Below are 14,629 nucleotides of genomic sequence, written 5' to 3'. Positions count from 1 at the left end.
AAAAAAAAAACAGTCTTGTGTCAGTTGTCCCAGCACTTGTTTTTGACTATTATTGTGTGTCTAAATCACATCACTTACTCTGGAATCAGATGATACCCTTTTTATAGAACCCTCTTTTGGGAGCAGTTAACTGCATTAGGATGCTGTGCTAAACACAAAACTTCCTTTTGCACAACTAGAAAGAAAACACATGGTACTTTAAAAAAACAACAAAGCTTTTAAAGGCAATTTAAAACAATGGGATCTAATTATCCAGGCAACGCTCCAAGGTGCTGAAAACATCCACTGCTTTTATGTCTACACACAGACTTTTGGTAACGAGTTCTGCTTTGGAGACAAAGAAATCAACCGCTGCGTCTCTGTTTAGGTTCAAGTGTGTGTACGTGTGAATCAAACGTCTACAGGATGGAAGTGGTTCCCTCAGCTGGACATGAGAGAAGAAGGAAAAAAGGTGGTGTACACTTTTAACTAGTTGTTCAGCTCTGTCCTTTTGCATCTCCCGCTTCTTGTCCCCCTCCTGAGGCCTTTTAGAAAATAAACGTGCCTTTAAAATGCCATAGAAGAGCAACGGTAGACAGGCTGTCTGGGGACATGTTACAATACGCCACAAGCCCCTGAGACCAGCAGTAAGAGGAGAGTATATGGAAAGGGGGAGGTCTTTCTCATCAAAACAGAGGACAATTAAGAGCTAACTATATGAGGCAAGTGTATTGAGAGTATATAACATCGTATGTTTGAATCGTCAACAATTCTAAGACCCTCACCCTGGCTTTTCCCACAGGTGTGCTTCTGTCGCTGCAGCTCCAGATCTGCCAGCTCACTTAGAAGCTCCATACCCTGGTTGGGGGTGCACTGTGAATTCACAGCCGATGGGGGGCTATATGGGAACAAGGGAAATGGGGGTACATCTGTGCAAAAAGCGGCAGCGATCAGTAGCTCCAAACTCCAGTAGCAGGGCACAAGAGGTTTGTGGGGCACAACATTTTCCTCGCTTTGGCTGCAGGCAGAAGCTGAAGCAGGGGAAAGACACACAAATTCCACTGGGGCATCGTCCGGGGTCATCTTATCCTTGTACTGGTGCTCAGCATCTTTCGCTCCCTCGGAGGATGGGTACTGAGACTCGGGGCCAGCGGGAGAAGCTGGATCAAGCTCAATGATTGCAGGCAGCTCTTGCTCCTGCTCTCCAGGCATGTTGACCTTTGGATCATGCTCCACCTGATTCTCCTCACCCACTGCCTCATCATCATCTTCCTCCTCCAAAGTAATGACAGCTTCTGACCTATCAGGTTCTTCAGTTGTGAGAGGAAGTGGAGAGGAAGCTGTCTCGGAGATTGGAGTCTCAGTCGGGGGGCAAACCAGCACATCCTCCTCAATTGAAGCCGGTTCATCCGCCTCCTCTTCAACAGGAACGTAGTTGGCTGCTGCCACCGCTGTGACCTCCACCTCTTCCCTCCGCTCCAGGACGCTCTGCACCACACTTTCTTCCTCATCTGGCTCCACTTCCTTGAGTGGGAGTGGCTCAGGGAGCGGCATGACCACCACTTGGCACTCTAACTCCTCCCCTAGGCTGGCAAGAGACTGTGGAGCATGCTCAGCAGGCTCCGCTTGGACTGCTTCCAGGTCAGCTGGCTCAGCCAGCTGAACGTCCTGCGGGGAGGGTCCGCGTCTGTAACCCATAGCGATAGCTGGGTAGGTGTATCCAGGAGGCAAGTCTGTAGACAGAAAGAAAGATCGTAAAATCATTCATCTCCCATGGACAAAAAATGGACAGTGACATTTCAATGCAATTATTACAGATCTTTGTTTTATCAGCAAACTTAACTAGTCCTCTAGCATACTTTAGTCAGACACTAATGGTATAGAGCAGGGATATTCAACTAGATTCGGCCGGGGGCCACATCTGCAAAAGGACTGTATGGAGAGGGCCGCACAATTTGAAAATGTGGGGGTTTTCAAAATGTATTTTGCACTCAAAGACGATGACTCATGTAAATAGAATACATTTGTATTATACATTTGAATATATCTAGTTTACATATGAATTATGTATTAATTGTCTCCAGATTTAGTAATTGTGAAAGTTAAATATAATATTCAGATAAAGAAATATTATTTTGAATGCAAGTTCATTTTGAAACCATGCATTGTGCAAACTTAATGAAGTTGATATTGACCTACTTTTAATAAAACACGCCATAATGACAAAGCACCACTTTCCACCAAGATTTCCTTATTTGAATATTATATTAAGCATTGAACACAACCATTTTAGTCCATAGTAGCCAGTTATAAAAATATTATAAATTTTTTTTTTTTTTTTTTTCAACAAACACCCCCTTTTTTAAATATGACCAGGGGCCACATAAAAGCTCCTGGCGGGCCGCATGTGGCCCGCGGGCCGCCAATTGAATATCCCTGGTATAGAGCAGCGTTTCTCAAGTAGGGGTATGCAGTAAAGCTCCAAGGTTGAAGAAATGTATATTAATAAATGGAGGGGGTGAGGGTTATGATAATCCCCACCACCAAAAATACCAGTTAGGAAGTATTTTAATGAAGAAATATTTCTCAGGGGGTGCATCACTGAAAAAAGGAGAAACACTGGTATAGAGAGTGCTAGGCCCTGTAAGGTGAGGGAAAGCACTGAAGTGTTTCTCAGCATTACGGGGTCATAGCACTGTAAAGCATCACTCACACCCAGCAGCCTTCTTCCACACATCTGAGCAGTTCAGTCAGGCCTTGCTAGTAGAGGCATTCATTCTACAAATTGCACCAAAGTTAATTGGAAGGCTTTTGACTTTTTTCATGCTTACCAGGCTCCAGAGACTGTGGATAATCTTGTGGGGGCTGCCCCTTGCCTCGCTTGTCCTGGGAATCAGCCCCTTTGAGTATTTGAGGTGGGGCAGGGCTGATGCCCGGAGAGTGAGGGGCTGCTGCCACGGGGCTGGGAGCAGGGCAGGGGGTGGAGGGAGTGCTTCTGGGATGCTGGCGGATTGAGGGGGATTGGTAACAAGGGGACATGTGAGTGGCACAGGCCCCGGGGGGGGAAGTGTTCCTCTGTGGTGGGTTGTAAGAGTAGGCCTTGGCAGGTTTGGTCGTTCTTGGTTCTGAAATGAGCTCCTGTAGTTCATCTGAGGGTTCATCTGGTCTCTTTTGGATCTGTGGAATTGAAAGCAAAAAATTCTTATATCCACATTTAATAGACAGCAAGAACCAGTTTCTTTGCCACAGAGTGATTGACACTGAAGTAGGGCTGGGCGATATATCGAGATTTTAATATATATTGATATACCGGTATTTTCAAACACGATATGGTACGAGACAATATCGTTTATATCTAATTTTTTTTATTTATTTATTTTCTTTTATGATTTTGATATAGCTTATTTTGTGACAAATTGACTTGAATGTTTTATTTGCACAAATGTTTTGTTATTTGCACAACTGTCAACCTCAGTGGAAAAGTCTGCCTGTTACTGTCTACATTGTATTAATTGCACAGTGTATTTTAATTTAATTGTTATGCAGGAAAGGGATATTTGTTTTATTTTATTCAAGAAGCATTTTTATTCTATATATGCAGGCAGTTTATTTTTATTTCATATGTTTTATACATTTTGATATTGTATAGACCTCTGTTAATAAAGGTACCTGTGTGACATTTGGCACGAGGCATTGTATTAAAACTGACTGTTTTTTTAAGGGTTTGCCTCAGAAAAAATGAAGCTAACAGAGATGCTATGCTATAATGCTTTGGGGGAAACCCCAATTATGGCACAGAAAAAATATCGATATATATCGAGTATCGCCATTCAGCTAGAAAATATCGAGATGACTTTTGGTCCATATCGCCCAGCCCTACACTGAAGTTACTTTCTCTCAGCATGTACCATTTAAGCTGGGTCACTTTATTTTGCTTTATTACTTTTAAACAGACAAAATATATTCATTATTCTGACTCTAGGATCACCTGTGCATTGTGAGTAGCTTGATGTTGCATGCCATGTGCAGCTCTGTGCTGCTGCTGTTGAGGTTGAGGCTGTAGTTGGGATTGTTGTGACTGGTGATTCTGGTTCTGATGCTGGAGCTGTTGATGCTGCTGGATAGCATAAAGCTCCTGTTGCCGTAGAAACTGAGATCGGGAGTACACAGCAGGATGTTGCATGTGGGAGGGTGGGCCCCGGGCGCCGTACACAGGGGGCCACAGCCCTTGCTGCTCCATCACATCTAATGAGAGAAGGGAGGCGGAATATGATGGAAGGGCCCCCTTTAGAACAAAAGCCAATGCAGCTCATGCACACGTTCGGCATATATTTGGGGGATTTGTACACATCAACACAAAGTGAAACAAACTGGAATACATTAGTGAACAGAGAACAATTGTCTTCTCTGTATCTATCATTATCTACCTCCTACACAAGTATTTAAAACAGCAAAAAAGATTATGGATCATTTAAAAAACATTGCATCCATATTTTACAGCAGCATCCATCTCTTCAAAGAAATTATTTTTGACTTTTGATTCAGCAGCATCTCCCCGGGCAGCCACAATCCCACACTCTCTGCCTCTCTCAACAGAAATCCATTTCTTAACAAAAACTTTGAGATTTTAGGAATGCTGGAAAAACAATGATGACACTGGCAAAATGTGACTCAATGTGACAATATTGGCAATATTTGATTAAGAAGTCAGAATGTTTACTTGGGAGTAGATGTATAGTCATGAGGAAAATATTTGTAATTCTGTTTATGTTTAAACTATGATTTTGTTTTCTCTTTTTTTTGTGGAAAACATAAAAATCATCTAATCATAATGAGTCTTAATAAAACATAACCTTAGAGGAACAATAAAATAACATTTTTTTTCCCACCATTTTTCATTATTCAAGAAAAAACAAACGGTTGCCAGTCTTCCAAAGAGTGGATGTCCCAACAAATGTATTCCAAGGTAGGACCATGCAATAAACCAAAATAAAATTATCTTAAAAAGCCACAAAGATTCTGGGAAAATCTCCTGTGGACGGATGAGACAAAACTGGAGCGTTATGGCAAGTCACATCAGCTCTATGTTCACAGATGCAAAAAGGAAGCATTTGAAGGAAATAAAAGTAAAGAACACTGATTATCCAGATATATGGGGCCCATCTGTTATGTTATGGCACTGCTTTGCTGTGCCTGTTACACGGTGTCTTGAATCTGTGCAACGAAAAGGTACAATAATATTCCAAGCCTATCAAAGCCTTCTGCAGCAAAATTTGCTGCCCAGTGTCAGAAAGCTTGGTCGCAGTTTCAGGTCATGGGTCCAACAGGATAATTACCCAAAACACACAGCTAAAAATACCAAACAATGTCTACAAACAAAACCGTGGTCTTTTCTGAAGGGGCCTTCTATGGTGCTGATCTAAATCTGATTCAACGTAAAAACTTGTCAAGGCTAGATTTGTATTTTTGATGAGTCTGCTCAAGCACAATTCAAAAGTAATATGGGTTTTATTGGTCAATTCTTTTTAATTTATTATCAGTTTTGTCAGTTTCAAGTTACTTTAGTGACCATTGTAGGGCTTTTTTCAAGTTGTATTTAATTGTACCAACAAATTAGTGCACATCTGTGAAACTAAAACTGAATAGGTATGTTTTATTATGAAGGGTTGCCAGGAGAAAGCCTCTTTCTATGTACAAGAACATGGTAGCGCAACTTATATGCACAAAACTGCATCTGAACAAACTACAAGACTTCTAGAACAACGTCCTATGGACAGATCAAACCAAAGTGGAGTTATTTGAGTTATTTGACCTTAATTCTCAGCTCCACGTATAGCCAAAACAAGCCAGAAACAATGTTTCAACAGAAACACCTCATACCCTCTGTCAAGCACAACAGTCGAGGTTTCATGATTTGGGCTTGTAATGTAGTTGACCCAAAGAAAACGTTTTTGCAACTGAATCATACAGTTGGAGACCAGAATATGTTTAAACCTTAAATCACCAAGAATGAATTTGAAGTTATCCTGAAATTATAAACCCAAAAATGTAATTTTTACAATGCTGAAGAATATTTGGATATGTGGAACTGTTCATACGGACTTTTCTTACAGTACTTAAGATTATTTTTCTTCTGCCCTTTCTCTTGATTAAAACTAGCTTGAAATGCTTATTTCCAGAGTTTAAAGGAATGTTAGGGCATACCCAGGTGATGGGAGGCAGGATGGTTTGGAGGGTCAGAGGGCAAGACCACTAGCTGGGCAGAGGGGTCCTGAGGCAGAGGAAGCACCGGCTGCAGAGGGCCCGGCATGGCTGCAGAGAAACCTGGGGGCAGATTCTGGTGCAGAGCTGTATGACCTATACCTGCTGTATAAAAAGAATTTCAGCTCAGATTACAAGCCCATCATGTTCTTTGTAAGCAAACCACCAATACAGAATTAAAAATATTTAAATAAATAATTAAATGCATTCTAAACATGATTGATATCAAATGAAAAAAGGCTTATTATGAAATGCTAATGAAGAAGACTGTATAATTATTCCTTTACACAGACTTGGTTGAAAAAAATGAAAATCATTACATTGCATTACTATAATGAGCAATAACTATATATTTGTCATTTTTAATTCCAAATCTGTTCTCTTACCATAAGAGTGCCCTGCCATCCAGAGGGATGGACTTCCAGTTCTTTGCATCCAATGATGGTGAGCAGAATGTGCAGCAGGATCTCCTAACTGGCCGGACTGAAGAGAAGTCCCACCAGGGACCATGAGATGAGAAGTGAGGTCACCATGACAGCTGTTGGATGGGTGGATCCTTGCAAACTCCACTCGTTCTTTATTATCCCTGCCATCATGATAAGGCAATGATGAATGCAAACCAGTGAAGATGAAAATAAAGTTTGTAACGGTACAGATTTGAGTTGGTGACAACTTTACATTTGCTCACCTGATATATGCTTCTCTGTCTCTGTCCAGGCAAGTAAGACCTATTTGTTCTTCACTCATCCTCTTCCTCTCCTCCTCAGTGGGATCTGAGGGATACATGGAGCGGGGCGGTCCTATGATAAAAGAATCCACTTAAGCAATGGATCTTACTTTCATGAGGACGATAGACTCCCAAGTCTCTTTTTGTTTTTTAAAACACTAGCACATCTTTAAAATGAATACAGTTTTTCTGTTATATGACTGGGTGCAGGCGTAATCATGTTTCTCCTGCCATGAAGGTCATTTTTTGTCACATGTTGAGTATTAAAAGGTTCTGCATATAATGTAAATCACTAAGTCAAATTAAACTAAACCATAAAATCATCTACTTTACCATTTTTGGGAGGATTTCTTTCATCATTTTTGCATTTGTTCCACAAAATATAATAAGTCTCTTAACAATATGTTTTATGGAACTTTTAGGGCAAATAATTGTCATCCAATGTTCCAAAAGGATTTAAAAAAATATTAGAAAAAAAAGAACAGGTAAGTGTCAAGTCCACTAGACTAATAATTTTGTCTTGTTATTCAAACTCTCCTGGCTTTAACTAAACCTACAAAATATAATCTCAACGCATCTTTTGAAGCTTTTATTTTTTTCCATGAAAATAATCCCTTCATGCCTCTGAATGGCTTAGATTAAGCCTCCAGCTTTGCCTCATTTGATATGCACTAAATTATATGAATATGTAGAATAGCACTGTAGTCTCTTCCACCTGCCTGGCTGCAGCTGCTTACCCTTGGCTCTACACAAACACTCTTCGGCCTGACGACAACAGAAAAGGACGGATATTCGATAAACCTTGTTCCTGATTTCCAGCTCCAACAATCCTTACTGTTGACAGGGGCAGTTCCTCTGGTCTGTTAAATGTAACACCCTGTCTGTCTGAGTTCATGTTTTTTGACCTGCCATACAGGAGCCACCACTGTCAGGAAGTCATTGGGCAGACCCTGCCACTTTTTGTTCATTGAAGAGTCTACATATAATTATGTTTGGGTAAGATCATGGAGGATTGAGAGCAATAGAATACGAGTACGCAGATAGCAAAACATGTTAATCCAATGTTGAATTATGGTCAAAAAGGTAGATTTTTGGTTAAAGTTGACGATTGACGGTGGATCAACCATCAAACAATCCAATTCTAGCCAATCAACCAACGTTGAAAAGATGTCATTGAATCAACGTGGTTTTGTGGTCGAATTTTAATGGCAACATCTAATCAATGTTGAATCAAGGTATATGCTGTTTGTTGCCGACCACTTTTTGTATAATTTAAATGTCAGGCTTCAATGGGGATTCAAAATGTCTGCCTAACCATATTTCTACGTTGAATCACTCATATTTTGGTATCTTTGTACAGGCTGATATTTCAACTTGCATACAACCTTGTATATTTAACTTCCTCCTTTTGAAAAAATCGATGCATGATTAAGAGATAATGACTAAATTAATCCAATATTAGAAGGAGTTATTGTGTTGTGTAACAGAGTAGCCGAATTGCAGATGACAGACAGGACTATGTCAACTGTTTCAGGTGAAGGAGAAGGCAATGTCAGATTAGTCCAATAATTGATCTCCAGTCACTGAATGAAAATGGTAAAGGTCATTGGTGGTCTGCAACCCGACCTGGGCTTGATGTAACCCGAAGCCCCACCATGGGTTTGGGCCAGGTTCAGCGTTGTTTTTAAATAAATAATTTGGGATTCTGTTGGGTCGGACTTGCTCGCTTTTATTAAATTTTTATGTATTCCTGCAAGTAACAGCAGCAGCGAGAGAAACTGCAGTGTCGCCAGGAAGCGAGGGATAAAACGAGAAGTGCACTGAAGCTACCGCGGACTCGAACCTTTTTCTCCGTAATGCATTTAAATGTTAGAATGGAATTAAGTGATGGCAAGAGAGACAGGCCAAGTTGGACAATCATCACATTCTTATTTTTGGTATTTTGTCTGTGCTGACTGGGAGGTCATTGACAGGTCATGGATACACGTCATTGGGCAGTCCCTTGGCTGCTTACCTTTTACAGACGGATGCACCCTTCCCTGCCGGCTGTTGGGATGACTGTCAGAACGACATGGAGGCTCTCTTTGTCTGGCCACTGCCACTGCAATTCCCACTGGTGGCTGCCGCACTTCACTTTCCCCTTGACAGGAGTCCCCCATTTCCCGGGTCCGCCCATTGTATTCTGAGCGTTCACCGTCATTGGCTGGGCCCTTCCTGGAAGGTAGAGTCTGTTTGTTACCCTGCAGGGCGCAGCTACCCGCTGAGGGACCTGATTTGAGATTTCCCAGACCCCCAAACGGGCTCTTTTGGGAGAGGAGCAGTGGTTGTTGCTGGTTGCTGTACTTTAGCAGGCTCTTCATGGCACTGCTCTCGCCCTGAGTTGGACCTTGGGGATCAGGCTGCTGCTGCGGCTGCTGCTGACTTAGAGGTGGTGCAGTGGAAGGTTGTTGAGGAGGCAGGCTCATTCCTGGCTGTTGTTGCTTTTGCTGTGAGTGTTGCCCACTGGTGCTCCCAATCTCCATGTAAGACTTCCTCTGATCCTCCTCAGGTTGTGACATGTGTTGGGGAGGCCTCATAGTCCAGGGTGGCACTGGGGGTTGCTGCTGGTGGTGCTGCCCACTGTTGTTGCTATAACCATAAGGGGACATATCCATCTTTCTTTTAAGCTCCTGTCCATTACTCTGATTTAACTCAGCTGGAGAAGTATCTGGGCCAGGCTGGCCATGCTGCTGGTGGCGAATCCTGGCTACCTTTTGGCCATCTCTCTGTAAAGAACAACTACCTCCAGGGCAATGGGCTGTTGCAGTCCCATTATGTTGGCCCATGTTCTTACCTCCGAGTGGGGATGAGTTGGGTGGGGGTCCTTGATGGGAACAGTCTCTGTAAGGGGAAGTGTTTACAGAATGAGCGACAGAGTGCCCTGCTTTAGCCCCTTGGGGGAGCGAGGATCTAAACACATCCATGTCCACACCACTGTTGATACACTCTGCACTCCGTGATCGTACAACTTGGTGGGAATGTGGCGTCTGCTGTTGCTGTTGAGGAGGTGGAGGAAGTTGTGAAGGTTGAACATGTTGATGGTGGGGTTGCATCCAGTCTGGAGCCTTTTCTGTCTTTCTATATGGATGCTGCTGTTGCTGTTGTTGATGTTGCTGCTGCTGTTGTTGTTGTTGCTGTTGTTGTTGCTGTTTCCTGTGCCAATTGCCGTGGTGCCCACCACCACCATTTTTTTCTATTGCTTTGTCCTTGGCATTGCTGCCTCCTCCTCCACTACTTACACCCTGACAATCAGGGTTACCAAGCTGGAATGGCCCATTAGATTTGTCTCCTAGGTCTGCCACAGATGGCACAAATGTTAGCCCCGTGACTTTAGGCTCTCGCCCTACATTGACTGGCCCCCGCTCTTGTGAAGCAGAGTTGGCTAGAGGAGCTGGTGGGGGTGGACAGAAAAAGTCTGGATGGTGGTGTGTATGGTGGGAATGGTGTGGGTGGTGTGGATGGCTGGGGTGGAGCTGAAGGCAGTGGAAGCCCCCTGGGTGTGGATGTGTATGGGGATGAGCATGAGGATGGGAATGAGGGTGTGCCCCTCCAGCAGCAGAGCCCATGTGTAAAGGTGGGGGTACGGAATATGGCAGAGAGTGGTGAAGTGGTGCTTGACCCCTTTCCAAACAGTCTGAAGGCTGCTCACTGATCCTCATCTCCCCACTTATGCCCTCTTTGGTGCAGCGAGCATTGCCACTAGACCCCATATGTCTGCCCTGGCTGCTTCTCCCACCCCCCATACCCTGAAGGGCAGAGCCCTCCCCACCACAGCTGGGCATGGAGACCTTCGGTCCAGTTCCTGCATCTCCATTCTGCATCTTGCCATTATGCAAGCAAGCGCTGAGGGGTTTGCTCATACTCTGAGGGTGGTCTTTGCTGTACTCCATTGCGAGTGATGCCTTGTGCCTCTCTAGAGCCCGACTGTTGACATCCTCCAAGGGCAGCGGGTGCTGTGGATAGTGCGGGTGCTGCTGAAGAACATGGGAATTGTGGTGATGTGTGGTTTGGCGTGCAGGGTGATTGTGATGCTGTTGTTGTTGCTGTCGATCCTTCGCCTCTTGTTTGTTACTGGACCTCTCCTTGTCCTTGACAGGTGCCACTCCCCTCTCCACAGACCCCTCTTTAAGACCTTTATGTATACCTGTCCCTATTGCTGGATCTCTGTCTCTACTGCAGGACCCCTGAGAGTGCCCTGAACCTGCCCTTGACATGGGTGGCAGACTATGATTAGCTGAGATAAGAGGAGGCTGAGACGGGAGTCCCCGCAGATAGAAGTTTTCTACAAAAGGAAGAATGTTGAATCAGTTAACAGATGGCTTAAGCTGAATTTTAAAAAAAATATGAGAATAATTTATTTAAGTTATTTAGCTCTCAAAATGGTGAGTAGTGATTTATTTATAAAACATGTTATTTTTGTGATATTTTTCTTGTCTCATCTCACCTTTTTGGGTGTCATAGAAACGATGCTGCCCGTAGAGAACTCCACTGTTGGCATGGTGATCCAAGTGGCTCATTGGAAGGAAGGTGTGGGCCAGACTCCCTGAGAATCGCGGATATCCTGGACCTGCTATGAATAAAGGAGAGAGAGGGTTAATAAAACATGATAAGAGCTTATCTGATAAGGTTTTACACTATAATCCTTTAGGTCCAATCCAGCTGGTGGTACTCATATACAAATAATTAGTGGCTCTGCCTCTACTTGCCGTCCTAATGCAAACAATAAAAAAAAAGCTTGAGGATTTCTCTAATTTATGATTTTTGTCTGAAGTCTACGATTCTGTCTTTATGTCACTCTCAGAACTGACAGTGGCACCGCTACCCATCTGAAAGGAATGAATAAGCTTGTGTTAAAATTGAACAGAGCTGAAGGAGCAACCCTCAGAGTGCCACTTCAAAAGATCATTGGGATGTTGGGCCTGTAATCCAGTACACCTGGGCTCATTACATCAAGCTTATCCGGAGGACATTTGCACCAAGAAAATAGATAAATAAATAAATAAATAAATAAATAAAATCTCAATGGGACAGCGGAAATCACAAAAGGCTGAGGGTGGAGGAAAGAGAAAAGATGGACTGAGATAAAAGCCTAAAGCAATATTGGAGCAAGCATCACTATGACAACACACTTCCACTCCAACTGTGTAACTAAAGAATCTGAGCACATGAATGCAAATGAAATGACCTTATTAACACTAGTGTGTAATTAATTATAAACCACCAAAAAGGGACTTGAAAATGAAATCATAGTAGTGTAAAGTGAAAAAAAATGAATCTGCATGGTTATGGTGTTGGAGAACTACAGTTCTCTAATATATTACCTTATGTAATATGGTACCAAAGAAACCATAACAAAGAAACTTTTCCATCATGATATAGACTTGCGAGCCCATACAACACCAACGCAACTGAAAGAATTGTAAGAAATCACGGAAAAAGAAACAAAAACACAAACACAATAGACAGATATATAGTAGTATTCTGTTTTCAAATCAAAAACGACCTTTAGGGGCACAAATAAATGATCTAAGCATACAAGCAATTCTTTGACAATACTCCTCTGATTCTTTTTTTTTTTTCCTTTGAAATCATTCCCACTTGTTTTCTGATAAAACATTACAAACCCCTCCTCAGCCAAGCCAAAAATCTGTCCATGCATGCACGCTTCACACACATACACACAAACAGAGAACACTGTTCCAAACTTTATTCACATACTTTATTGAGCTTACGTCCCTTTAACCAAGGACAGCATCAGATATGATGTTTTTGCCAACTCCAAAGGTTTTAATTGCATTGCTGGAAGGGTGCTGAAGTATGTCTCTGATTGTAACAGCAGCATTTGATGCACTTCATCCTCATGCAGACTTCTTATCTGATCTAATTTAGTAAAAATCTCTGGATCTTTGGAGGCCCCGGTCAGATTAACAGGGAGTTGAGAAACACTGTTTAAGAGCCCCCGAGATGGATTACATCGTCATTTCTCTGATTGTGCACCTGTCTTGCCCTGCAGTTTTGCTTTCCAGCTCAATTAACAGATGGAGTAAAGGAAGATTGAAAGGGAGGGAGAGAGGGAAATATAGCTCTGTTCAAGCTAAATTAAAGGCAGACATATTTGTGTTGTCAAGCATGTGACCCGATCCAAAAAAGCACAGATGTAGTTCATTTGGCTCTCTGTGTATGTGTGCAGTAACGTGGCTTTTACTACAGCTCCAAGTGTTGAATGTCTCACTTTCTGCTGGTGGAACAATGGAGCCAGTGCTGCGAGCCAGCTCGGGGGAGGGAGGACTGTTGTGGTGGGCTTAATGACCCCGGCTCATTGCAGCCCCTGCATCCTCCCATCTTAATTAATGAAATTTACAGAGAGGGCAAACAGCTCTGCAATAACACAGGAGGTGCTGCTTTCTGAGGAGTGTAGAGTGATAATTGCATACTTTCAGGCTTTTCCTTTCCACCTGTTTTTTCCTCTTTTCCATTTCCCCTACCTCTGTCTTTGTCTCTTCTTTCCATGCCATAATTAATATGCATGTACAGTCCATTTATGTCAATTTCATCGACCGAAGCAGGAGGAAGGATCCTTTGTTCAGGTAAAACATTTTTCTCAGATTCTCAACCTGGCCAACAGTTTTCTGGTCCACTAGAAAACTGTTTGCCAGTCTTTATCCAAGCTGGGAGAGAGCCTTTTTTCTTTTTTTTTTTTCCTGCAGCAGCATGTTGTTTGTGAGCGTGACAATTGACGGCGTAATCCCTTTTCACAGTGTGGTCTGGCTGCGCCCGATAATGCCAGCCCGCTCAGTTTCAGCATGCACTCCAGTGGGGCGGTATGAGGGGGACTGCTGGGCATGGCAGAGCTCATTCAGCCATTAATCTGGCCAGGACAAGGGAAGCTGCTGCTGCTGCTGCCGCTGCAGGCGACGTGAGCTGGGTCTTAGTGCAGTCTGCTGACTGCACAGCCTCACCGCTTCTCTTTCGCTTCCTCCGTGTACGCACAGAGACAGAAACATGTCAGCATCTGCTATTGAATGACGGAGGGGAGTTCACAGCGCATGCTCTCCATTTCCATGAGAGAAGTAGGAGTAAGAGGTGGAGCAGACAAAGATGCAGAGAGGGATTTCCAGGTTGTTCTGGAGGTATTTCGCACAGCATGTTGATTTGAGACAAGCAAGCTGACAGGAAATGACAAAGATGGAGGCCAAATATAGAACAGAACCCGAAAACAGAGGAGAATTAGCCCAAATGCATTAGTATTAGTGCCCTTTCAGGTCTGGGTACACTGGCCTAGTCCATTACTTGTGACTGTTTCCGTATTTTTGCGTAAAGACAGCTTAACACGAATTAAATATGACCAAGAAGGGAAACGCCTCAAATATTTTTGAGAAAGAGTACTAGATGGACTGAGCGGGGCATAAGAAGACCAAGAGGAGAGGAGGAGCAGCCTGAGCTGCCTGTCAGATCTGCTAATTGAGAAAAAAAAATGACAGAACCATCAAGACACCGAAAGGGAGGAGAAGAGGAGACGAGAGATGTTTGGCAGAGAAGTGGGGGGAGTACCGTGCTGTATCTCCTCAGGTTTGACTAATTGAAAGGAAGGGATGCAGGATCGCACAAGAGAGAGAGAACGAC

The 14,629-nt window shown here is 43.2% G+C and overlaps 1 protein-coding gene across 11 annotated transcripts in view; it reads right to left on the bottom strand.

Moving 5' to 3' along the window:
• The window catches only part of LOC133422707 (BAH and coiled-coil domain-containing protein 1), a 74,781-nt gene that overhangs the window by 20,006 nt on the left and 40,146 nt on the right, over window positions 1-14,629 (bottom strand). For 5 of the 11 annotated variants that reach the window (XM_061712749.1, XM_061712754.1, XM_061712753.1 and 2 more), the window contains exons 4-11: window positions 11,451-11,576; window positions 8,982-11,288; window positions 6,929-7,040; window positions 6,627-6,826; window positions 6,184-6,345; window positions 3,968-4,224; window positions 2,811-3,156; window positions 765-1,712 (exon numbers count right to left, since the gene is read on the bottom strand). In XM_061712749.1, coding sequence (XP_061568733.1) covers window positions 765-1,712; window positions 2,811-3,156; window positions 3,968-4,224; window positions 6,184-6,345; window positions 6,627-6,826; window positions 6,929-7,040; window positions 8,982-11,288; window positions 11,451-11,576 — 4,458 coding nt within the window. The remainder of the gene's footprint in view (window positions 1-764; window positions 1,713-2,810; window positions 3,157-3,967; window positions 4,225-6,183; window positions 6,346-6,626; window positions 6,827-6,928; window positions 7,041-8,981; window positions 11,289-11,450; window positions 11,577-14,629) is intronic. The other 6 variants (XM_061712751.1, XM_061712758.1, XM_061712752.1 and 3 more) reach the window with 4 other exon arrangements.

Source organism: Cololabis saira, chromosome 21 (genome assembly GCF_033807715.1).
Source record: "Cololabis saira isolate AMF1-May2022 chromosome 21, fColSai1.1, whole genome shotgun sequence".
NCBI classification, from domain to species: Eukaryota; Metazoa; Chordata; class Actinopteri; order Beloniformes; family Belonidae; genus Cololabis; species Cololabis saira.
The sequence above is the reverse complement of the archived record's forward strand: the minus strand, read 5'-3'. Positions and strand labels throughout refer to the sequence as shown.